Source organism: Trematomus bernacchii, unplaced genomic scaffold, assembly GCF_902827165.1.
Source record: "Trematomus bernacchii unplaced genomic scaffold, fTreBer1.1, whole genome shotgun sequence".
Lineage (NCBI taxonomy): Eukaryota > Metazoa > Chordata > Actinopteri > Perciformes > Nototheniidae > Trematomus > Trematomus bernacchii.
This window is the reverse complement of record NW_022987720.1, coordinates 28,734,394-28,761,275: the sequence shown is the minus strand read 5'-3', so window position 1 is coordinate 28,761,275 and position 26,882 is coordinate 28,734,394. Positions and strand designations below refer to the sequence as shown.

At 40.1% G+C, this 26,882-nt stretch overlaps 1 protein-coding gene across 1 annotated transcript in view; it reads right to left on the bottom strand.

The window, feature by feature from the left end:
* Positions 1-26,882, bottom strand: part of LOC117493072 (meiosis inhibitor protein 1-like) — a 125,154-nt gene that overhangs the window by 10,532 nt on the left and 87,740 nt on the right. Inside the window, 8 exon segments of the mRNA XM_034143462.1 lie at positions 1,740-1,846; positions 3,981-4,062; positions 8,928-9,112; positions 16,811-16,895; positions 18,520-18,698; positions 20,812-20,922; positions 23,520-23,636; positions 26,673-26,675. Of these exon segments, the coding sequence (XP_033999353.1) occupies positions 1,740-1,846; positions 3,981-4,062; positions 8,928-9,112; positions 16,811-16,895; positions 18,520-18,698; positions 20,812-20,922; positions 23,520-23,636; positions 26,673-26,675 (869 nt within the window).

Sequence of the window (26,882 nt, the reverse complement as noted above, 5' to 3'; positions counted from 1 at the left end):
ACAGACAGACACACAGAGACACACACACACACACACACACACACACACACACACACACACAAACAAGACGGACAGACAGACAGACAGACATACACACACAGACAGACAGACACACACACACACACACACACAGAGACACACACACACCGACCGACCGACCCACACACACACACACACACACACACACACACACACACACACACACACACACACACACACACACACACACACACACACACACACACACACACACACACACACAGGGAGAGGAGAGTGAGAATAAGTTAAAAGAAGGACAAGAAGGTAGAAATAAATAGAAAGTCTAAAATAAACATGTCATCGTTTCAAAGGAATTTAATAATGTGGATAATGAAGGGTTCAATTAAATCTGCTACATATGTGTAAAGATATTAAAACATTGTTGTGAACAGTGCCTTGCAAATAAAATGTTTTTCTTTATTTTTCATTAGAAATATATATTAATTGAAAAAAAGAATTTAAATAATGTACGTATGTTGTCATTATTATTAGACATATGATATTTTATTGTTATATCAATATATTGCCCAGTCGTGTCTGATTTTCTTTTATTTATTTGATGATAAATGAAACGTTTTTAGAGCCTCAGTTGCCAACACAGAATATGGAAATGTTCCTTTAATTCCCATCTGTGTCGACCTGCATATTCACTTTCATTACTCATGCGATCCAAATACTTCAATGTTTTTATTACCTTCATTAAAGTTTTACGATTTTGATATCAAATATGTATTACAGCTCGGAACCGTGCCCAATAAATTATACTTGATTTGAGTTTGTTTTGCGTGTTTCTGTGTGTGTATATGTGTGTGTGTGTGTGTGTTGGTATGTGTGTGTGTGTGTGGGTATGTGTGTGTCTGTGTGTATATGTGTGTGTGTGTGTGTGTGGGTATGTGTGTGTCTGTGTGTGTGTATATGTGTGTGTGTCTGTGTGTGTTTGCGTGTGTCTGTGTGTGCGTGTGTCTGCGTGTGTGTGTGTTTCTGTGTGTATATGTGTGTGTGTGGGTATGTGTGTGTGTGTGTGTGTGTGGGTATGTGTGTGTGTGTATATGTCTGTGTGTGTTTGCGTGTGTCTGTGTGTGTATATGTGTGTGTGTGTGTGTGTTTGGTATGTGTGTGTGTGTGTGGGTATGTGTGTGTCTGTGTGTATATGTGTGTGTGTGTGTGTGTGGGTATGTGTGTGTCTGTGTGTGTGTATATGTGTGTGTGTCTGTGTGTGTTTGCGTGTGTCTGTGTGTGCGTGTGTCTGCGTGTGTGTGTGTCTGCGTGTGTGTGTGTTTCTGTGTGTATATGTGTGTGTGTGGGTATGTGTGTGTGTGTGTGTGTGTGGGTATGTGTGTGTGTGTATATGTCTGTGTGTGTTTGCGTGTGTCTGTGTGTGCGTGTGTGCGTGTGTCTGCGTGTGTGTGTCTGCGTGTGTGTGTGTTTCTGTGTGTATATGTGTGTGTGTGGGTATGTGTGTGTGTGTGTGTCTGTGTGTCTGTGTGTATATGTGTGTGTGTGTGTGTGTGTGTGTGTGTGTGACTGTGTGTGTGTGTCTGTTTGTGTGTGTTTGCGTGTTTCTGTGTGTATATGTGTGTGTGTGTGTGTGTGTATATGTGTGTGTGTGGGTATGTGTGTGTGTGTGTCTGTGTGTTTGTGTGTGTCTGTGTGTATATGTGTGTATATGTGTGTGTGTGTGTGTGACTGTGTGCTCTTACGATGGTGATGAGTTTGAGGACCACGGGGTGCAGACGGCTGCTCTCTCCTGAGCTGAGCAGGCAGTAGATGAGGAACCGACTCCACGGCTGACACACCACGAACTTCGCTAAAACACATATTCATCCGCAAAGAAAGTCAGGATGCCTCGTTCGGATCAATTCAGTTTAATCACGCTCTATTTTCACCAGACTTAGAAAATGGATAGCCATGGTTTTCTTGTTTGGTTTTTACATTACATTATCCAGAGCGACTTACAATAAGTGCAATAAATCATGAAGATAGAAACTTAGAACAGCACATAAACATGCAACTATATAAACTTGAAATAATCCAAACCATAACTATTCAATATGATTTACAAGAGTTTTAACTAGGGATGCTCCGATCGATCAGCCACCGATCGATATCGGCCGATACTCACGGGCCGTCTCCACGGCAGCGTTAAAAAATCTTGAAACGCTTCTGCCCATTCACTTTGAATGGGGTGACGTCACTTTTTTTCGCTTTCGCCGAAATGCATTGTGGGCAGGCGAGCGGAGATTCTCAGGATTTTCAAGATCCAAAGTTGAACAATGTTCAACTTTTGAGGCTGAGGTGGAAGCGTCAGCCAATCAAATCCCGTGTACGCAAATCTGACAGTTCAAGCTCTAGCCAATCAAACGGCGTGTAAGCTGGGAGAGACATACAGCAGTTAATTTCCTCATATTCCAAAAAATGGAGGAGAAATTAGCGGTAGCGAATCAATCACCCGGTGCTTTATGGTCATAAAGCACCGGGTGATTGAGTCCCTATTTACCTACCGGGATATAAACCGGAGGAGCCAGGCATGGAGGGAGGTGGCAGAGACAGTGGTAGGTTTTCGCCTGTTTTGGGGAGTTTATATCCAGTTTACTTCGGGCTTTTTTGCTTCGTATGTCGCGGGCGGGAGATTCATGTGATTGGTTGCTCGCAAAAAATCCTCAAGCTTCAGATACGCCCACCTCCAAGATTTTTTTAACGCTGCCGTGGAGACGGCCCGTCACTCTCTGCCGATCGATCGGTGCTCTCTAAAAATGCCGATCGCAAGAGCCGATCGCATGACGTAAAATGATGACGTAAAATACATGACACTTTTCTCTGTGCGCGGCAAAACAAGCTCGCAAAAATTGCTTCACGAGTCTGGCAGTATTTTAAGGTGTCCGAAAAAGACGGTAAAATAGCGGTATGCAACGTGTGTGAAGCAGAAATCCTGCAGCTCCACCCGCTGTGACGGACCGGTGAGCGGAGCGAAACACACACTAAGAGTTAGACCTAACACACTTAGCTATTTAATCTACCTCTGGAACAAGCTAAACTAGTTATACATATATTTATTCTTCACTGTCGGGTCACTCATTACTGGATCAGTGAGCTGCATGAGATACTGACAGGCTGTCAGGAGAGAGAGAGAGAGAGAGAGAGAGAGAGAGAGAGAGAGAGAGAGAGAGAGAGAGAGAGAGAGAGGGAGAGAGAGAGAGAGAGAGAGATAGAGAGAGCGAGAGAGATAATGAGGCTAGAGATAGAGAGGGGATCGAAGGTGAGATCTTCCTCTTCTATTCTTCTCGTGGAGAATTAGCTCTTCCGCTCATTTCTTCCCGTGTTTGTTATTATCCAAAGTTAATGTAAACTTGAATAATGTACTTCATTTGAATGTAATAATTATGTTGTTGTTGTTGTGGAAGCGCCAGTGAATGAGCCCCATTAACTGAGTTTTAAACATCACTTTAAATGGAAGATCCCCATAGGCCCCGCCCACTCGATCGGATCGGCCGATACTGATTCCGGCGATCGGCCCCAAAATTGGCGATCGGAGCATCCCTAGTTTTAACCCTAGCAGATTGAAAAACCTAAAGTACCATAGCAAATGAACTCAGCCTGTCCCTTGCCATCTAGACGTCAGAAACATTTTAAGAAAAAGTGAAGCTGTGTTCACTAAACCTCTGAAAATGGTGATGGTTGGAAACAATAACATTTGGAGGTGGTCTTGGGAACATTTTCTGAGTATAACTGTGTATTCTGTGCCATAAAATCCATCGATCTGATCTGTTCATAGCAAGAAGTAACTTTAAATGGAGCTTTGGCATCTCCTTTGGGACTTTGTGGAATATGTACATAAGGAAAAGGAAGTTAGCAATATTTGATCTTCTCCACGCCCTCTTTGATCTGTATATACATTTGCAGGTAACCTTCACTTCCTATTAGCCTGAGCTGTCTCTCTGTACCTGTGGAGGGACTTCTCCTCTGCAGGAAGCCCAGCAGGGAGCCCAGACAGTTCACTGAAGCTCTCAGCAACAGCTCGTGCTTCTGAGGAGACACAGTGGGGCGAAAACATCAGAGAGAAGTCAAGTATACACTGAACAAAAAAATATCCCAGCTCTTAAACGTCAGATCACTGCAAGTCATGTGAAATGTGTCAAAAACAGCTTCATGGTTACTTTATTATTTCTTTTGAAACGCGAGGTGCTGTGGGCATGCATAACACGGCGCTAACAGTTCACAAGCGAGCGTCCACCCCCCCCCCGTTGACAGTTCACGAGCGTGCTCTCTCCGACCCCCGGCAGAGTTGTGTACAGGCCGACGGGTAATAATGGATTTTGACGAAAAAGTCTAGTGCAACCTCTGGTGTGGATATATAGTAGTATATCATTACTATAAGCAGATGGTGTAGTATTGCCCAGTGTACTGGAGGAGATTGATTTCACTTCACGGCTGCATCTCGAATGCAAATAAGCATCAACATGAGCGCAGAGTTATTACACTTCATTAGCTGGAGGTGATGTTTTTAACCTATTCAAACACACCGCAGGCTTCAACACAGCTCACACACCTTTCCTCTAGTTCAAACAGCATTTTGATGACCTCTCAACCGCATGCTGATAGCTTTTTACATATTTGTGTCTCTGTGGGCTTTCACAGGGGCTTTTTTAATGACGTGCCACTGTGATACTGTGGCAAACAAATCATTAAGCTATGACTAATGTCTATAGACAGGAGAATATGTTGATTCGAGAAGTCCTCGTTAGGCTAGTAAGGAGCAAATTAATGCATTTAATAATAATATGTAGATATCATTAGGCTCCAGTTGGACTTTAGTCTAATTTAAAGCAACAAGTGCTATGCGTCTTTGGGTACTGTTACAGCTTATCTGTCAGCTGGTTTCCACTTTTTGAACCTGATCAATTGCATCCGTATCTTTATATATACTTGTATACTTACTAATATGATCAGTACCTGCATAGCACGCCACATTATATCAATATGTCCTGATTTTGTCATTAGGATTGGAAAAACTGCATTAGCAAGAAAGTAAGGGCTTAAAATCACGATTATTCATTGATTTGAGGGACAAAATTGTCTAATTGAACTTTCAATACAAATTTAAACAAACAGAGCACTGCTACAGTTTCAGGCAGTGCAAATTTAAACACCATTAAAAAATCAAAATAAGACTTAAAATGAAATATGTTTTATTTTCTAACCTTAAAGGGGACCTATCATGCAAAATGCACTTTTTGATGTCTTTTATACATAAATATGTGTTCCCGGTGTGTCGGGGAACTCACGCAGCGTCAGAAAATAAAACCCTCTCTCTTTTCCTCCGTACCCAAATCTCTAAAAACGGGGCTACAACTGAGCTGATCCAGATTTGCGTCCGATATGACGTAATATCTGAAATGTGGACCCACGGCCCTATCAGAAACGTTGCTATCAGAAACAATGCCCGACTGTTTTGGACATAATATGGTCTGTGTTTACATTAGCATCGCTAACACTCAGAGCTAACCTGTACTGGAGAGAGCATGTATGTGAAGAAGCAGGAAATAAAAAGGAACTCACCTTGTGGTATAACCGGCAAGAGAGAAAGCCTTTGAGCTCCATACTGTTTCAGAAATAATCCTTGATAATCCATGATATGGCGTTTCATCACGGCAGTATTTAGTTTAGACAGTAGCTGCCGGGTCCCGCATGAGCTCAGCCCCCTCCTTTTTTATCACATTTTAATTTTTTTAAAGCTTTATACCCCAAATCAGCACTTTTGAAACAGGAAGTCAAATAGAGGGATATGAGGCATGGCTAGAATGGGTGATCTGTTTGGTATTTCGAGCAAAACACTTCATAGACATGTTTTTTATATATTTTTATATATCTGAGACCTATGCTATTGCCTACAAATAGCATGATAGGTGACCTTTAATTTAGTTCTGCCCATCTGCTTCTAAAAAAAACGCATCTAAAACCTCAATATCCTAGTTCATAATTTACTTTAATTTAATCATGAAAAGCCCAAATAAAGTGGTGCAGGAATGAGTCCGAAACCCAGGAATGAGTCAGCATTTAAGACATTTTGCCGGTAATTGTCTGAAGGTTTTACACGGAAAAATTCCATGGCTTTTTGTCGAGAGAGCCCTTGCTATGCTAACTCTCGGGTCAGCCTACAAAAACACACTGCACCACTTTATAGTGATCGCCTTTAATATTTGATTAATGGTTCCTCCTTAATTAGAGTAATGAGGGTACAGCTCTCTACTTCGGTCTCTGCAGGTCAGCAGCTCTTTAGAACGGCTCTGCATTTCCTTCAGATTTCCATTATGTTTCAGTTTACAAAGACCAAACACTGCTTTACTATAACGTGCTTATGTTAATGCTGGAAAGGTTCAATTGAATTGAAGCAAATCCTTCCTTTAACAATAAAAACAGATACGTTTCCAACCACCACTTGTTGAAAAGCAATACATATGCCAGCAGATACCTTTCATTACAACACAGAATTGACTGTCTGGGTGTTTTTCCCGATATTTCCGTTTTCCACAAACAAGAAATGTGAGAAATAAAATGTTGTATTTGAGCATCCGACGCTCAAATCCAGCACCAGACACTTTTTGTTACGCTACTATGGACTATGGATCTTGCACTAATGTACATTCTCAAATATATTGAAGTGACTGTTATTTTGTATATATTGATTGTTGAGCTTTTATTTAGGTCTTAATGTGTGCATGTATAAATGTGTCTTTTGATTGTGTGTATATATATAGGTATATACATACGCATGCGCGGCAACAATCTGAAATGCGTACCGTCACTTGGGTCACAAAGCGCATTTACTTGTGAAGCTTTTCCAGAAGGCGGTTAGATCACCGTCCGACAGAGTCGGTCTCCGTGTGCACAGACAGGGCTGCTGTTAACGTCGGTCTGTACAGCAGCACTGCGCTAAAACAGCTGATCACAACGTTCACACGCTCTGTGGTCACGAAGCTCTGTACTCCACTACCACCCCCCCACCTTGACATTCGCAAAGCTCTGTACTCCACTATTAAGTGGACATTCGCGATACAGAGGGCTTCATGGGAACTTTGAGGGGAGCCAGAAGTTGGAGTACCTCACTGAGAAGGTTGTGTGCACCCCTTATATTCGGGATTGTGGGAAACTGTATTTCGATCTCTCTGTCTGTACACACAAACTGAAAGATTGACAATCAAGTTGACTTTGACTTGACAGAATTTACTGTGTTTTTCCCGATATTTCCGTTTTCCACAAACAAGAAATGTGAGAAATAAAATGTTGTAAAGGCAGTCACTGGTGTACAGTCCAAATCCATACTGCGCTTAAGACGATTCAACAGCTAAAACAACTGAGCCATCTGTAACGATATTTATTTAACTGTTAGCTAGAAGAGCAAATATTTTGTTCATATATCTATTTTAGGAGATGTATTAGAAACACAGCCTGTCCTCCTGCTCTGCTGGTGTGCTTTTCAGGAGCTCTTTGCCCGAGTGATCACCTGCAAACAATCACCAGCACAATCAAGCCATGCCGGGATCCAATTTTGTTTCAGTCTCCCTCAAGTCTTCACCAGATGGTCTTGTTTTCTGCCGTCTCACAGGCCATTTTTAAAAAGACCTGTTTTAGTCACGTAATATTGACTCTCGATTTTTGACCGGTTGCGACAACGCCTTTTTCTTGCCTGCAATCCTTTGTTTATCATACGAAATTCTGCCTTACAACGGTAAAATGATGCATCGTCTCTTGTCACCCTTTGTTTGAATTAGTGGAGTCTTGCTAATGGATATACGCAGCTTGTCAGGAAAACATTTACTTTCCAGTTGGGGAATGTCTTTCAGTACCGAAGGGGAAGAAGTACTCACATATTGCACTTAAGTAAAGGTTGCAATACTACGGTTTAATAAAAAAATATTGGACGAGTAAAAGTTCTGCATTGAAATATTTACTTGAGAAAATATGCAAAAGTATTAGCACCAAAATATACTAAAAGTACTTTAATTATTGGATTATATTTAGTGATGCATGAATCTGTGTCACTTTAATGTTGTAGGTGGGAAGTTACGGTTGATTTAAATTTCTCCTCTATATAATGCTTTGGTAGCTTAACCTTTAATAATGTAGAATTGGGAGGGATGAAACCCTCTTTAATGGTCACACAAGCAGAGCACACAGCACACACAGTGACATGTGTTCTCTCCTAGTACCAGGAGTCTAGTACTAGGAGCAGTGGGCAGCTATTGTACAGCGCCCGGGGAGCAATGGGATTGAGGGGGGGAAGGGGGGTGTCCGGTGCCTTGCTCAAGGGCACCACGGCAGGGCAGGAGGTGAACTGGGACCTCTCCAAGTAGCAGTCCACACTCCATATTTTAGGTCTGGTCGGGGACTTGAACCGGCGACCCTACAGCTCCCAGTCCAAGCCCCTACTGACTGAGCCACTGCCGGATATATGTAATGTATCATTATTAGTTGTATATTAACATTTATAGTATGGATTCTGTTTTAGCAATCTTAATCTGCAAAGTATCTACTAATTAAAGCTAATAAATACATTTAGTGGAGTAAAAAGTGACAATATTTGCGTCAAAATGTTGTATGAAGTAGCATTAAGTGAAAAGTACCTCAAAGTTGTACTTCATTACAGTACTTGTACTTCACTAGAGCATTTCCATCGACAGTATAGATACATGAGAGAAAATCACTAAATGCATTAATGTCGCCTTCGAACTCAACAACACAACCAATAATAATAATATACAATAATGTTATGTTATGTTGACCCAAATCTCTTCAGGTTCCTTTTAACACCCGAAGGTTTTGTGATTACCTTCACATACAGTACACACAAACCCCGACTCATGGATAAATCCCCCTCGATGGATAAATACCTGCAGAAGAAGTCCGCTGAGAGCCGTGGAGAGGCACTGAGCTCCTCTGGTGCCGAGAGGGTACAAAGACCCGTCTTCCACCCCCAGGGGACGAGGCCCCACGAGGCCAGGACCGCTGGTCAGAGACACCACTGCTGATCCCAGGTCAGCATCAAGGAGAGCCTGCAGCAACCTCAGGAGGCTGACTGCAGAGAGAGAGCAAAGAGAGGAGGGGGGTCAGGATGGCAAACAAAGAGTGGAGCTCAATCTGGTTTAGTAAAGTTTTGATCTGAAAGTTCAAGTTGTGATTGGTCTTTTCACCTTGGCTTGAATAGTTTTATTCATAATGATTCACTCTATTATGCTTTTAGGGGTTTTTCCTTTCCTGTAGTGCAGCGGTTCCCAACCTAATCAACTCAGGGCCCACTTAAGAATCTAAAAAATGTTCGCAGCCCACATTCAACCATAAACAATAGAGTGCCACAGTGACGCGTCCTAAAACCGAATGAACAAAACGTGGAGTTTACTTCCGGGTTTTAGGACGCGTCACTGTGGCACTCAATACGGAGGGTAAATAAAGTTCTGATTGGTCAATTCAGAACATGTGACACGTTGTTAATCCAGTAGAACAGACCGCTGTCAAGGACTGTAATGACCGTTGCTAAGGAGGATCAAGAAAGGTTAAGAGGTTAAAATAAAATAAAAAATCTTAATAATGAATTGTTTCCACACAAATCATAATATTTTGCTAATTATTTGGCGGCCCACTTGCAATGCAGGTGGGCCGCCAAGGTTGCCCTAAGGTTGGAAACCGCTGCTGTAGTGTGTTATATCAAATCAAATCAAACTTTATTTGTATAGCCCAATATCACAAAACACGTTTGTCTCAGTGGGCTTTACAGATTAAAAACATACAACAACATTGTATATGTTATATATATATATATATGAGGTTTCTCCCATTTTTCCCTCTGAAATGTGGGTTTTTCTCTGGAAGTTTTTCCTTGTACGATGTGAGGGTCTAAGGACAGAGGGTGTCGTTTTTTCTCATACTGATATTCTGAACAAACTGTGCTGTTGTATTTGCTGTAAAGTGTCTTTACTGTAGGGTATTTTTATTATATGTACAGCACTTTGGCTCGACCAAAAATCGTTTAAAAATGTGCTATATAAATAAAACTTGATTTGATTTGATTTGATATGATGGAGTTACAGCAACATAAGACAAGATAGAAATAAAACAAATAAAATAAGATACAACAAAAGACAATACAAATACATAAAACATTCAAACCAATACCATAACATGCAAGCTCTAACTGAAGGCTATGTTTAAAATGTAAGTATATAGGTTTTAGTGCATGTAAATGGTCTGCAAAACCTAACATCACAAAGTCCCATCCAGAGGAATTTTTTTCTCTCCCCCAATAGATATTTTGATATTTGAGTTCAAAATCTTTTTTTGTGTGTTTCCAATCTTTTCACAGATCTCAGAATTGTTTGATTGATTTAGCTCCATAGAAAAGGAGAAAGCAAATACATGTGAAGGGCAAGGCCACAAGAGAACCAGAGTGTACTATGTTTTTGAAATAGAAGATGCTAAAAGCAAGTAGCAGGGGGAAAGAGAAGCAAGAGGTAGCGGCTGAAAGGAATTGAGGGCAGTTTTTGTGCTGGTACGTGACAGAAAGAGTCTAAGTGAGGGACGGGGTTAAAGAAAGGTCCAGGAACCAAAAGAGTGATGGAGATGGATATAAACAAAGAGACACAGACCAAAATAAATCGCTAAAACCCAAAGGGATCCCAACTGCCAGCCATCTGACTTGCACTCGATGCCACGTACTCTGAGATTACAGCTCTCCGAGGGAGGGACAACTCAATTAGCGGCAGCAGAAGAGAGGGAGGAGAGCTGGGGTGAGGAGAGGAGATACATCACAGCAGCCTGACAGGCCACTTATCCAGCTGACAGACACACACAGGGAGCAGCCGGATGATCTGTCTCTGAGCGCTGCAGTGGCATGTGGGTCACTTCATGTAATGGGAGGCATGTGGCGCAGTGGGTTAGTGCATTGGTGTTGGGATCAGGGGGTCACAGGTTCAAACCCCATTGCAGTCAGCATGTCGTTGTGTCCCTGAGACACTTCACCCCAAGTTGCTCCTGTGGGGATTGTCCACAGCAGTGGTTGTCTCCGGTACTTCCAGTCCAACGCCTACTGCATGCACAGCGTTAGAAAATCGGTCCTTCAAAATAAAAGTTTGCATTTTTTCCAAAAAAAAAAAAAAAAAAAATTCCAATTTTTTTTTTCAACTTTTTTTTCTTCACTCACACATCCGCGACCCACTTGAAACGGGTCCGCGACCCACTTTTGGGTCGCGACCCACCAGTTGAGAACCACTGGTCCACAGTATTGAGTATGTAAGTCGCTTTGGATAAAAGCGTCTAACAAGTAACATGTAATGTAATGAGAGAGTGAGAAATTCATCCCAGGGTTTGGTTAGCTGCGCTGAGGACGAAACAGGGACAGACGGTACCTGCTTAAATGTAACAAATTGGACTGTCAACGCTAACAGGTTAACAATCTCGATTAATCTGGAAACCTTGACGTGTTAAAAGCAAATTAATCACACTATCAAGTTCCTTCCAGAGCGGATGTTATAGTTCGTTTCAGTTGTACCGGGAAGTAGGAGTATCAGAGTTCCCAGTCGGAAATGTCAACTTGAACGCCCCATGAGGTCTGACTCAGAGATACCTCACCATACCCAAGATCATTAATATATATATAATATTTAATATTCCATGCCTCACATAGTTATGTATATATATAATAACTTGCTTTATATTTTGTTACTGTACATTTGTAATTCAACATGTATATTTTCTACTTTCTTGTTTATTTCTAGTCTTTTCATTTTTATCGTACAATGCCATGTCTCGTTTTACGCTGATGCAACACAAACATTTCCCAAATCAATAAAGTACTTCTTATCTTTATCTTATCACCAAAATGGAGTATCTGCATAAGAACATTGAGAGTATACTTTGATAATATAACATTTTTCTATCTGTGGATACGTTGCTTCGGTGTTTGCATTCACAAAATAAAGCTTAGTTATCAACCGGTATTGCTAACAGCGGCTAATCTGAGGTGAGTGCTAAAAATGACAAACTACTTTCCTGCGAGCGTCCATATTTTTCCGTGCTACTGATTACGTCACTCCCAGTTCTGACTTCCAATGTAAATTGATCGAACATCAACCATGAATCGCATGTTAATGAAAAACGATAAAGAAAGCGGAGGAATCGGCTCAAGCTCCATGTCTAACACTGACTGGAGACAGAAAACCAAAGTGGTGGAATGAGCTCCCCATTGACATCAGAAAGCTTTTCCATCTTCCGGCGCAGACTGAAAACTCATCTCTTTCGACTCCACTTCGAGCAATACAATGAAAAAAATGAAAAAAAATAAAAACTAAATAAAAAGCACTTACATACTAACTAAGCACTTACATACTAACAAAGCACTTACATACTAACAAAGCACTGACATACTAACAAAGCACTTACATACTAACAAAGCACTTACATACTAACTAAGCACTTACATACTAATAAGCACTTACATATTAACAAAGCACTTACATACTAACTAAGCACTGACATACTAACTAAGCACTTACATACTAACTAAGCACTGACATACTAACAAAGCACTTACATACTAACAAAGCACTTACATACTAACTAAGCACTTACATACTAACAAAGCACTTACATACTAACTAAGCACTTACATACTAACTAAGCACTGACATACTAACTAAGCACTTACATACTAACAAAGCACTTACATACTAACTAAGCACTGACATACTAACAAAGCACTTACATACTAACTAAGCACTGACATACTAACAAAGCACTTACATACTAACAAAGCACTTACATACTAACTAAGCACTTACATACTAACTAAGCACTGACATACTAACAAAGCACTGACATACTAACAAAGCACTTACATACTAACAAAGCACTTACATATTAACAAAGCACTTACATACTAACAAAGCACTGACATACTAACAAAGCACTTACATACTAACAAAGCACTTACATATTAACAAAGCACTTACATACTAACAAAGCACTGACATACTAACAAAGCACTTATATACTAACAAAGCACTTACATACTAACTAAGCACTTACATACTAACTAAGCACTGACATACTAACAAAGCACTTATATACTAACAAAGCACTTACATACTAACTAAGCACTTACATACTAACTAAGCACTTACATACTAACTAAGCACTGACATACTAACTAAGCACTGACATACTAACAAAGCACTTACATACTAACAAAGCACTTACATACTAACAAAGCACTTACATACTAACTAAGCACTGACATACTAACTAAGCACTTATATACTAACAAAGCACTTACATACTAACTAAGCACTTACATACTAACAAAGCACTTACATACTAACTAAGCACTGACATACTAACTAAGCACTTATATACTAACTAAGCACTTACATACTAACTAAGCACTGACATACTAACAAAGCACTTATATACTAACAAAGCACTTACATACTAACTAAGCACTTACATACTAACAAAGCACTTACATACTAACAAAGCACTTACATACTAACAAAGCACTTACATACTAACTAAGCACTGACATACTAACTAAGCACTTATATACTAACAAAGCACTTACATACTAACTAAGCACTTACATACTAACTAAGCACTGACATACTAACAAAGCACTTATATACTAACAAAGCACTTACATACTAACTAAGCACTTACATACTAACTAAGCACTTACATACTAACTAAGCACTGACATACTAACTAAGCACTGACATACTAACAAAGCACTTACATACTAACTAAGCACTTACATACTAACTAAGCACTTACATACTAACTAAGCACTGACATACTAACTAAGCACTTACATACTAACTAAGCACTGACATACTAACAAAGCACTTACATACTAACTAAGCACTTACATACTAACTAAGCACTTACATACTAACTAAGCACTTACATACTAACTAAGCACTTACATACTAACAAAGCACTTACATACTAACTAAGCACTTACATACTAACTAAGCACTTACATACTAACTAAGCACTTACATACTAACTAAGCACTTACATACTAACAAAGCACTTACATACTAACTAAGCACTGACATACTAACTAAGCACTTATATACTAACAAAGCACTTATATACTAACTAAGCACTGACATACTAACTAAGCACTTACATACTAACTAAGCACTTACATACTAACTAAGCACTGACATACTAACTAAGCACTTATATACTAACAAAGCACTTATATACTAACTAAGCACTGACATACTAACTAAGCACTTACATACTAACTAAGCACTTACATATTAACTAAGCACTTACATACTAACTAAGCACTTACATACTAACAAAGCACTTACATACTAACTAAGCACTGACATACTAACTAAGCACTTACATACTAACAAAGCACTTACATACTAACTAAGCACTTACATACTAACTAAGCACTTACATACTAACTAAGCACTTACATACTAACTAAGCACTTACATACTAACTAAGCACTTACATACTAACAAAGCACTTACATACTAACTAAGCACTGACATACTAACTAAGCACTTATATACTAACAAAGCACTTACATACTAACTAAGCACTTACATACTAACTAAGCACTTACATACTAACTAAGCACTTACATACTAACAAAGCACTTATATACTAACAAAGCACTTACATACTAACAAAGCACTTACATACTAACTAAGCACTTACATACTAACTAAGCACTTACATACTAACAAAGCACTTATATACTAACAAAGCACTTATATACTAACAAAGCACTTACATACTAACAAAGCACTTACATACTAACAAAGCACTTACATACTAACAAAGCACTTACATACTAACTAAGCACTTACATACTAACAAAGCACTTACATACTAACTAAGCACTTACATACTAACTAAGCACTTACATACTAACAAAGCACTTACATACTAACAAAGCACTTACATACTAACTAAGCACTTACATACTAACTAAGCACTTACATACTAACAAAGCACTTACATACTAACAAGCAACAAAGCACTTACATACTAACAAAGCACTTACATACTAACAAAGCACTTACATACTAACAAAGCACTTACATACTAACAAAGAATTGCTAACAACGCACTTACATACTAACAAAGCACTTACATACTAACAAAGCACTTACATACTAACAAAGCACTTACATACTAACAAAGAATTGCTAACAAAGCACTTACATACTAACAAAGCACTTACATACTAACAAAGAATTACTAACAACGCACTTATATACTAACAAAGCACTTACATACTAACAAAGCACTTACATACTAACAAAGAATTACTAACAACGCACTGACATACTAACAAAGCACTTACATACTAACAAAGCACTTACATATTAACAAAGCACTTACATACTAACAAAGCACTGACATACTAACAAAGCACTTACATACTAACAAAGCACTGACATACTAACAAAGCACTTACATACTAACAAAGCACTGACATACTAACAAAGCACTGACATACTAACAAAGCACTTACATACTAACAAAGCACTGACATACTAACAAAGCACTTACATACTAACAAAGCACTTACATACTAACAAAGCACTTACATACTAACAAAGCACTGACATACTAACAAAGCACTGACATACTAACAAAGCACTGACATACTAACAAAGCACTGACATACTAACAAAGCACTTACATACTAACAAAGCACTGACATACTAACAAAGCACTTACATACTAACAAAGCACTTACATACTAACAAAGCACTTACATACTAACAAAGCACTGACATACTAACAAAGCACTGACATACTAACAAAGCACTTACATACTAACAAAGCACTGACATACTAACAAAGCACTGACATACTAACTAAGCACTTACATACTAACAAAGCACTTACATACTAACAAAGCACTTACATACTAACAAAGCACTGACATACTAACAAAGCACTGACATACTAACAAAGCACTTACATACTAACTAAGCACTTACATACTAACAAAGCACTGACATACTAACAAAGCACTGACATACTAACAAAGCACTGACATACTAACTAAGCACTTACATACTAACTAAGCACTTACATACTAACAAAGCACTTACATACTAACAAAGCACTGACATACTAACTAAGCACTTACATACTAACAAAGCACTGACATACTAACAAAGCACTGACATACTAACAAAGAATTGCTAACAAAGCACTTACATACTAACAAAGCACTTATATACTAACAAAGCACTTACATACTAACAAAGAATTACTAACAAAGCACTTATATAATAACAAAGAATTGCTATCAAAGCACTTACATACTAACTAAGCACTTACATACTATCAAAGCACTTATATACTAACAAAGGACTGGCTTATCTAAAGCTAGTTGAGTAGCACTTGAAATGGTTTGTCTCTATGAAACCTGATGTACTTATATGATTCTGTTTTCTTCAAGTTTGTATCTTCTTGGTCGAATGCATTTATTGTAAGTCGCTTTGGATAAAAGCGTCAGCCAAATGAAATGTAATGTAACCATCACTACCTCGCTGTATAGAGAAAATAACGAGAACTTGAAGCGAAAAAGACATTAAGAGGAAAGCACAACACAGGTAATGGGAGAAAACATGAGCTGAGCACACACAGATTAGACGAGGGAAAATCACTTCTCAGGTTACACACACACGCTTTGAAGTCTTACAAAAACAATCATCAAATGAAATCCTGAGTGTGTTACCCAGCGAGAGATTGTCCGTGTTTCGTTTCTGAACGAGGAGTCGCTGCACAGCTTCGTCCAGACTCCAACTGATGCTCTTTTGGACCTTAAGTAATGAAGAATAACAAGAATCTTAATCAGTGTTTCTGTTGGGAATCTCTCTGCAGAACAGAGATTAAACAGCGCTTGATTTCATGTTGGCAGCAGCATGCCTTAATTAAAATGTTATGAGCCAGACAGGCCTTCTGGATTGTTTTACAAATAGTTTTTATCAGGTTTTATTTAATATGATAATATAAAGCCTAGAGCTGAGGGAAATTCTTTGTGTTAAGAGTTACAGCCTGACCTTGCATAATGACTCTAGACGGGACTGTTATATTAAAAATAGCGTATTTTTAATAGCGTATTTTTAATATAACGAAAGACATGCCTTGGTGATGTCTTACTTTATTTAGATTTCCCATGCTAACTAGTTTTAATAGGCCCCCATGAAGAGAACCAGGCGCTGAAGCAAGTGGCCAAACGGTGGTACGGCAACTTCTGTGATAGTTAAAGGTGGGGTAGGTAATTCACTTCAGAAACACTTTTTGTTATATTCCATGGAATGCTCTTAACATCCCGATAGCAATGAATATCTTAAATGCTTTGACTGTGGAAGCCGTGGTACTGTAAAAAGCACGACCAATCATCTGAGCTGGCCCGGCTAAAATAACTGGATGGCCTACCTGCCTGTCAGCCTTCCATCTCGTGCACAATCTTATCTCGTGCCCTCATTGGTCATGTGCGCGTTCGTGTGTGTTGGAGGAGGGGCTCTGTAAGGAAGTCTGAAGGAAGGGGCAGATTTTTTTCGGCTGCGTACTTTCAAATTCTAGCGCACTCGAGCTGGTTTCTCCATGCTTACCTACCCTACCTTTAATTGACATCATTGGGCCCAAAAAACATTTTTTTCCTGTTGATTTATATTGGGAAAGACAAGTCTTTAAAACAGCGTTTAGGTTAAACTAACTACCCAGTACGAAGAATTGAAAAGCCCTTATTTAAATCATTAGGTCCTACAAGTTGTAAATTGTACTAAAAGAGTGTTATTTTCCCTTTACATTAATTTTGGGTAATTTGTGACTAAGTGGATGTGGGGGCGGGGCTTAAGAAAAACTAAAGTGCGCATGCAGAGTTAGTCTGTTTCAAAATGATAAGTGTTTTGTCATTATATTTGAAATGACTAGGTAATCTACGTTAGCTATCTTACAGCAGATTAGAAATAATATAGGAAGGATCCATGTGTTCACATTGTGGGAAAAGTACTTGGTGTGAACGCCCCTAATGTTAAAAAAAGCCAATAAAATGTAGACTTGAGGTAAGGTAGGTAGGTTTTATTGCATTGTTTTTTAAACTGCCGCAAGTTTCTCCTAATGGAAGTGTATTGGGCCTTTGTAACGTGTTTGCCTCGTCTCCAACAGTGTATCCACTTCTCTTTAAACATCCGTGAGTTGTACTTTCCATTGAAATCTCCCCGGACATGATGTTTTAGCTTAGATTAGATTCCACTTTATTGTCATTGCAAAGAGAACAAGTACCGAGAAAACAAAATGCAGTTAGACGTCCAGTCCAGAAGATGAAAAACAGTGATCTGAAGCCATGCTCTATTTCACGGTAAGTCCTGTGATTTGCCCTTGACTTTGATAAATTCATTGCAGAAGTTGTGATAAGAACAAAGCAGAGCTGTGGCGTACCTGAGACGAGTGAACGCGTTGCAAGGTAATAAGGGAGGACAGGAGGAGGTGGCTGCAGCACAGCAGGGCTGAGGGAGGACAGGCTGATGGAGCAAGTAAGGAAGAGGAGGAGGAGGAGGAAGAGAGGACTGTCTGCAGCTGGTCCATCAGGCCGCTGTTGGAGAGCAGCACGGAGACAGCTGGGGAGGAGAAGGAAGCGTGTCATTACACTTTGATGGGATCTGTGCTTGTATGTCAGTGTGTGTGTGTGTGTGTGAATAGCAGTTGGTCTGCAAAACTGCATGGTGCGCACACACAACTACACACTTTCATTTTTGTCTTTGTGGTGGCTTTGAGGACTTTGAAACATTACAAATTGATACACTTGTTAAATTTAAAACAGATCAAGCAAAATCACACACACACACACACACACACACACACACACACACACGTGCATGGTACAGATATCTTTTGATAAGAAATGAATGTAACCTGAAGCGAAAATTAATGGAATAAAGGGAGATATAATTTGCATAACATTGGGGTTATATACAGTACACTGGCAGCCAACCTGGTCCCTTGTAAGTAATATAATTATTTAATTACGCATAATTTAACGTGGTAATATCTTTCTCTTTGCCTTGAGATAGAGGATTGTGTTACTCTTATATTCACCGTCAGTTTAATCGACTTCTAGCCTGAAGCTGGAGGACTTTTCATCCTCAAACTCACCACTAGTGATAATGAAGCAGATGGTTAATGTAGGTACAATACGGCAGAAGCATTTAGGTAATATTCTTGGGGCATAATTAGCTTTGCTTCCCAATGGCATCCCTGTTCTCTGGCCACTCTTCTCACCTTAGAGCAATATCCCCCTTCTGTGTGTGTGTGTGTGTGTGTGTGTGTGTGTGTGTGTGTGTGTGTGTGTGTGTGTGTGTGTGTGTGTGTGTGTGTGTGTGTGAGTGCGGACTATGACCGGTAAAATATGCTGAAGACCGGCAAATCCAAATCTCTCCGGTCAAAATAATTTCCCCTTAGCACAATACCGCATCAGTTGCGCCACTTATGTGACAGACAAGATTAGTATGTGACAGACAAGAAGAGTATGTGACAGACAAGAAGAGTATGTGACAGACAAGAAGAGTATGTGACAGAATAGTATGTGACAGACAAGAAGAGTAAATTCTGATGTCTAACACTCAATGTGGAGAAAGAGATGTCCTGTATGGGTTGATTGTGCGTTGATCTGTTGGTAATGCCTCGGGGTTCCGGTGGGCATGTAAACAAATGCATAATGCTGCGCTATACTTTGTGGCCTCACCCGGTTGCATAGCGACACTTATTGTTTAGGTGTCTTGATAAGCAGGTAGTCATATCATTAGCTAGAACTAATCGATATGGACATAAACGCGAGTGAAGTCTAATCTGACGGGAGAGAGAGAGAGATCATGAGCGGAGCAAAACACACACTTCAGGTTAGAATATCACACGTAGCTATTTTAATTACCTCTCAAACTACCTAAACTAGTTATAGATATGTTTAGTTTTACTGTCGGGTCACTCATTATTGGATCCGCGAGCTGCATGATACTGACGGGCTGTCAGGAGAAGGAGAGAGCGCTCTTCTCTCTATTCCCGTGTTTTTGTAAATTACTGTACACTTTTGAATAATGTAGTTAATCTACTATAATTAGTTTGTTTAATATCGAATCATATCAATTTGTTTTAAAGCTCAATAAATAACAAAGAAGACCCTTGACCGGCACTTTTCTTATTTTGTCCGGAAGATTTAAACTTTAACGGACATGTTGACCGGCAAAAAGAAAATTCTAACGGAAACTCTGGTCACAACACAACATGTGTGAGAATCTCTCCAACTTCACTGCATAATATGGAGGAAATTGCAATTATCTTTTTTTGAATATTCTTTATTCATTTTGTGGAACACCGTTTGCAGCATTACAATACAATAACAATACAACTACAATTGTTTTGCCTTTGCTATTTGGACATTGCAATAGTCCATATTTCGCCATATTGTGCACCCCTAGAGTAAGACAATGTGCAGGACTGAGCCACTTCCTGTGTGTACATATTATGTAAATATATACAGTAGGTGTCAGCTTGTCTAGGTCATCCTCTCCCTGTTGTCAGAAGAGGTCAGAAGAAAAGACACGGAGGAGAGAGAAACAGGCAGAGGGTGAGGAGGCAGAGTGTGTGAAAGATGTAACTTTGGGAGAGGGGGGGGGGGGGGGGGGGGGGGGAGGAAAACACACGAGAGGAGATGTAGAGACAGGAAGTGTGTCTCACCTCTGTCGGTGCAGTGTGCCGGGGACAGGCTCAGGCAGCAGTACAGGAAGCTGAGGGCGGGAAGCAGGCTCTCTGTGTCGCTGGGCTTCAGCCTCCCTGCTAAATTACTCACTGACAGAGATGGCAAAAGTACTCACATCCTTTACTCAAGTAGAAGTACAGATACTCGTGTTTAAAAATACTCTGGTAAAAGTAGAAGTACTGACTAAACTTCTTTACTCAAGTAAAAGTAAAGAGGGCTTTGAAATGTACTTCAGTAAAAAGTACCCATAACTAGCAGCTGTTTTAAAGAGTACCTGACCTCCCTTTATATTAATAGAACAATAATGTCATTGTTAGCTAATGAATGTTTCCATGCTGAACAACGGCAACATGACAACGTTTTCATTGGTCCCTCTTCTTTAGAGAAGACCAGGAAATGATGGATACACGGATCGTGTTCAAATCAATAGGCACGCAATGACTCTAAAGAATAATGATCACGCCACCAAACACACATTCAAACTAAAGGAACCAGCCTGTTTGGAAAATGTAAGAAGTAGAAAGTACAGGTATTTGGGTTCAACATGTAAGAAGTAGAAAGTACAGGTATTTGTGTTCAACATGTAAGAAGTAGAAAGTACAGGTATTTGAGTTCAACATGTAAGAAGTAGAAAGTACAGGTATCTGGGTTCAACATGTAAGAAGTAGAAGTAATGTAAGAAGTCAAAGTAAAAGTCGTGGAGTAAAGTACTGATACCAGAAAATAGTACTTAAGTACATTAACAAAGTATTTGTACTCCACTACTTCTCACCTCTGTTCACTGACACACACACACACACACACACACACACACACACACACACACACACACACACACACACACACACACACACACACACACACACCCACATTCAAATGTTACGACTCACTTAATATGTTATCTCTCTAACGCATGTCAAAAGTAACGCTACGAGCTTCGCTAATTTACCGCCTGACACGCCAAGCCTCCCACCTGTCAGAGAGGACTTAATTAATCTGATCCGGCGGTGAAAATGTCATGGATGAGGAGCTGGAAAATATAACTACACACACAGAATGATGCTCCACAGATGCGGGGAAAAAAGACAAGTCAGAGGGGATGATGGGTGCCGACATCAAGGCAAAAAAAGTCAATGTGACTCCTATCATATTACGCTAAAAGGTTTAATTATCCAGATATGTCTGAGCAGCGTTTGCAGATCAGCCACGAGCAATCCCCCGCTGATAAGAATATTTAATCAAAAACAAGTGATGCATTCAATTAAGGGGGAGTACAGGAATAGAGATGTGTCTTTTACTAGATGAGTCTATAACGCTTTAAATTCAGCATTGATATCTCACTGCTAATACACCACTGTGTTTATTGTGATGTACACGTCATGTGTCGTATCTGTTGCTTTGAGAATCCATTTTAAGATTTTATTGCTGACTTAGTTTCAAGGCCTTGAGAGGCATCGCCCCAAGTTATTTATCTGACCTTTTAAAGCCCTATGCCTCGTCCCGCACCCTGAGATCCTCAGAGGTAAAGCTGCTGGTCGTTCAAAGGTCCAGGTCCAAACACAAAGGAGACAGAGCCCCTGGGTTGCGGTCGAATAGTCCGTTTAGCTTAGGAACCTTCCTAACGGAGTGAAATGACCCGGAAGTACGTCAGTGGCAGCCATGATAAGTGCCATTCGAATTCTCTAAATCAGGGGTGCCCAACCAGTCGATCGCGAGATGTGTCTAAAAATAGAACAACGATATTCTGTTTTATTGTTAATGTCCTATAACATAATCTTCCTGTGCCAGAATAATGCACTTGAACGCATCAAAGCGTTGTGATTGGCGTGACCCCATGTATCGGGGCGTGGCTGGTGGGCAGTGGGCACTAGTTAGCTGACGTTGTCCCTGGGTGTTTCTCAATCGCGAGTATGCTTGCTTGGTAGCACAAGTCTTCCGAGCGTCTTGCTTCAGAAGCGAGGCAAGAATACTTCCTAGCATTCGGAAAACGAAGAGTGTGAGCAGGCGAGCAAGTGTGCAGGTGTGCGTCATACGAGAGGCCCCGCCTTACATTTTCCGCCACAGATTTGGGGAAATTGGTCCGTGCGCAAACCATTGTGGGGATTTTAAGACCGCGGAGTCTACTCATGTGCAGCCTCAATATTTGTCCTAACGAAGTACGCCGGGGTCGGTAGATTTCCAAGTATGCTGGAGATTGGAACAGTACTTCGGCGGCACTCGATGACGTAGTATGCTTGAAATAGTGGCTCTGAAACAGCTTTACTCGCGATTGAGAAACACCCCGTGTCAACTGGAGTGACAGTCTGCACACACACAAGACCGCAATAATGGCAGAAGCAAAAAAGCCCAAAATATATCATTTTCACTCCGAGTAGGAGGATGATTATTTTTTTGTTTATTCCAATTCAAAGTCCATCTGTCTCTCATCTGCAATGCGAGCGTGGCTTTACCGAAAAAAGCTTTTTTTTTGTTTTTATTTTTATTTCATTCTCAAGTGCAGCAACCTGCCACAAAACCCAATTTGATGTTCCTGCCTATGTGAGGGAGACACATCCTGAAGGTGTTGAAGAAGCACCTGCCTCTAAAGTAGGGCATGTGTTTGATTATGCAGAGTAATGTAAACTCTGTGTGTTTGTGTATGCTAATAGATAAGGGCTGTGGGGAGTTACGCTCAGTGTGACCTCACCGTGATACAGCAGCTTGAAGTGCACGCCGTCCATCTTGCTGCTGTCAGAGGAGGATGAAGGCGGGTCGCTGGCCTGCATCACGCAGAGCAGCTTCAGCAGCAGAGGGAGCGAGTTCACTGATGAACAGAGAGAGGAAGACACAACCGTCAATACAGATGAGAAGAAGATCCAAGAGAGAGAAAGGGAGACATTAGGGCTGCATGATTTAGGGAATAATAACTCATTGTGAGTTTTAATGACATCTGTATGTACATTTCCCTTCTGTGGGACTAATAAAGGTATTCTGATTCAAATTAGGTTACGATTCAAGACGTTGGATTGATTATTCATTTTGTAATCAATACTGTCACATATGATTATTTAAAGATATGTTTAAAATGACCACGGTGTGATTTTTAAGAGGAACGGTACCACACAAAGATATTTTATTAAGTCTGTAGACTAAGAATTGAAGGCTGGGATAAGATAAGATAGGATGTAATTTATTGATCCCAAATTGGGAAATGTTTGCGTTGCAGCAACATAAAAAACAAGGCATTGCACATAAGTAGAAATTAAAAGAGTATAAATAAACTATTCAAAAATAGAAATAAAACAGCATTAAAAAGTAAGAATATACAAGTTGACCGTGAAGATAAAAAATCTATAAACTATCTGACGATAAATATTTATATATAGTATAAGAGACTTCTAATGAAACTACTAAACGTCGTCATGAGACACAGTGGGTGTTTCTCAATCGCGAGTAAAGCTGCTCCAGAGCCACTATTTCAAGCATACTACGTCATCGAGTGCCGCCGAAGTACTGTTCCAATGTCCAGCATACTTGGAAATCTACCGAGCCCGGAGTACTTCGTTTGGAGACATTTCGAGGCTGCACATGTGTAGACTCCGCGGTCTTAAAATCCCCACAATGCTTTGCGCACGGACCAATTTCCCCAAATCTGTGGTGGGGCCTCTCGTATGACGCACACCTGCACACTTGCTCGCCTGTTCCATTCTTCAATTTCCGAGGCTAGGAAGTATTCTTGCCTCGCTTCTGAAGCAAGACGCTCGGAAGACATGTGCTACCAAGCAAGCGTACTCGAGATTGAGAAACACCCAGAGACTGAGATTAGCTGTGGTGATGGGAATCCATGGGACCGTGATGTAGTTTGTTAATTACTTAAGAATCTTACAAGTGGTGTTAATATGTGGAGATTATCCTGCTGAACAAAATATCATCAATACATGTTTCCCATGGAGTTTATTTTCTGCAATATTACAAAAAAAAACAAAGAAATCTCATTGGCTTTTTGTTACGGGAGCCCTCGCAATGCTAACCATTAGAAAAATAAGCCATCACTGCACTAATCTATTGGTAACATTGCTCAAACTGACACTGAAACATTGATATTGAATTTCTCTAACAAGCTGAGTATCAACAGGAGACAGGAAGATGAAGCACATCTTCCTCAGAAATATAAAAAAAAGACAATGCCTAATTTAAATAACAATATTCCCGATCCATGAGAGTAAGGGGTGGAAAAGAGAGCAGTCATCTACATACTTCCTTCACCCCTGCAGTGCATCATATTAAAACGTGTCCCCTTGGGACGCCGCTGCATTACAGCCTAATATAAAGTTTATATTAATGCAAATTACAGTGGATTTAACTGGAGCATGTGCACGGATAACGGCCTGTGATCCCCAAAGGGCGGGAGATGAGCGGAGTCGGAGACGGTTGTACCGCAGCAACAGTTAGAGTTTCCCCAGCTGGCTCTCTGGGGTTTTGCCCTTCAGCTGCGCTCATTAACCTGGGCCAGTTTATAGATATTATAACACCATCTGCCACACGATTCCACCAAAAAGCACCAGATATCAGGTCGAAAACCACCAGACTCAGGGACAGTTTCATCCCACAGGCCATCAGACTGTTAAACACCTGAACTATTGAAAGAACATCCATAACATTCATCTGTTTGCAACTTATATATATAAATATTCCAATTACTGTATATTGACTATTCTGCACTATTTCTACTATATTCTATTTCATTTTATTTACTTGCACTATTTTATCTGTTTTATTGTGTTGCACTGTTGGAGGAGCCTGTGACCTAAGATTTTCATTGTCATAACTACACTGTAGCTATGCACACATGACAATGAAAGCCTTGAATCCTTGATATAAAGGCAGGGACGGGCAGTATGTCTGAAGAAATGAACCATGGGAGAGCGTTCATGTCCGGCTTGATGTGGACAGGCAGCAATTTTATCGAGAATCAAATAAACATCCAAAAAATTAAGGAAAAGTAATTAAAACTCAGCTTTTGGGGCATATTTGCTTTTCATTTTCAAGGCTTTTGTTGTCATAGCTACAGTGTAGTTATGACAACGAAAATCTTAGGTCACAGGCTCCTCCAAACAGATGAATATTATGGATGTTCTTTCAAAAGTTTAGAGACATGTTAATGTTTTTAAAGTCTGTCATGTTTCGTTCTCATCTGCTTTTCTAACATTCATTAACTTTAAGCAAATCGATTGTGATGACATGATCAGTATTATTGCTTGTAGATGGCACTGCATATTTTGTTACACACAATTTTACATATTTGTTGTTGTTTATATTGTTGTGTAGTGTTGTTATGTATTGTACAATATCGTTTTGTATCTTTTTATTGCACATTTAAACTTCTTATGTTTGTATAAATCATTTGGTTTTATTTTTATTCTAACCCACACCCGCTCCAGAGACCACATCACCCCCGTCCTTCAAAACCTGCACTGGCTTCCTGTCCGTAAACTAATACACTTCAAAATCCTTCTGCTAACACACAAAGTTCTCAATAACCAGGCCCCCCCCCCCCTACCTTACCGACCTGATCCACCACTACACCCCTTCCCGCTGCCTTCGCTCATCAGAAGCCGATCGATATCGGCCGATACTCACTCTCTGCCGATCGATCGGTGCTCTCTAAAAATGCCGATCGCGAGAGCAGATCGCATGACGTAAAATTATGACGTAAAATACATGACACTTTTCTCTGTGCGCGGCAAAACAAGCTCGCCAAAATGGCTTCACCAGTCTGGCAGTATTTTAAGGTGTCCGAAAATGACAGTAAAATAGCGGTATGCAACGTGTGTGTGCAGCAGAAATCCTGCAGCTCCACCCGCTGTGACGGACCGGTGAGCGGAGCAGAACACACACTAAGAGTTAGACCTAACACACTTAGCTATTTAATCTACCTCTGGAACAAACTAAACTAGTTATACATATATTTATTCTTCACTGTCGGGTCACTCATTACTGGATCAGCGAGCTGCATGAGATACTGACGGGCTGTCAGGGGAGAGAGAGAGAGGGGAGAGAGGAAAAGAGA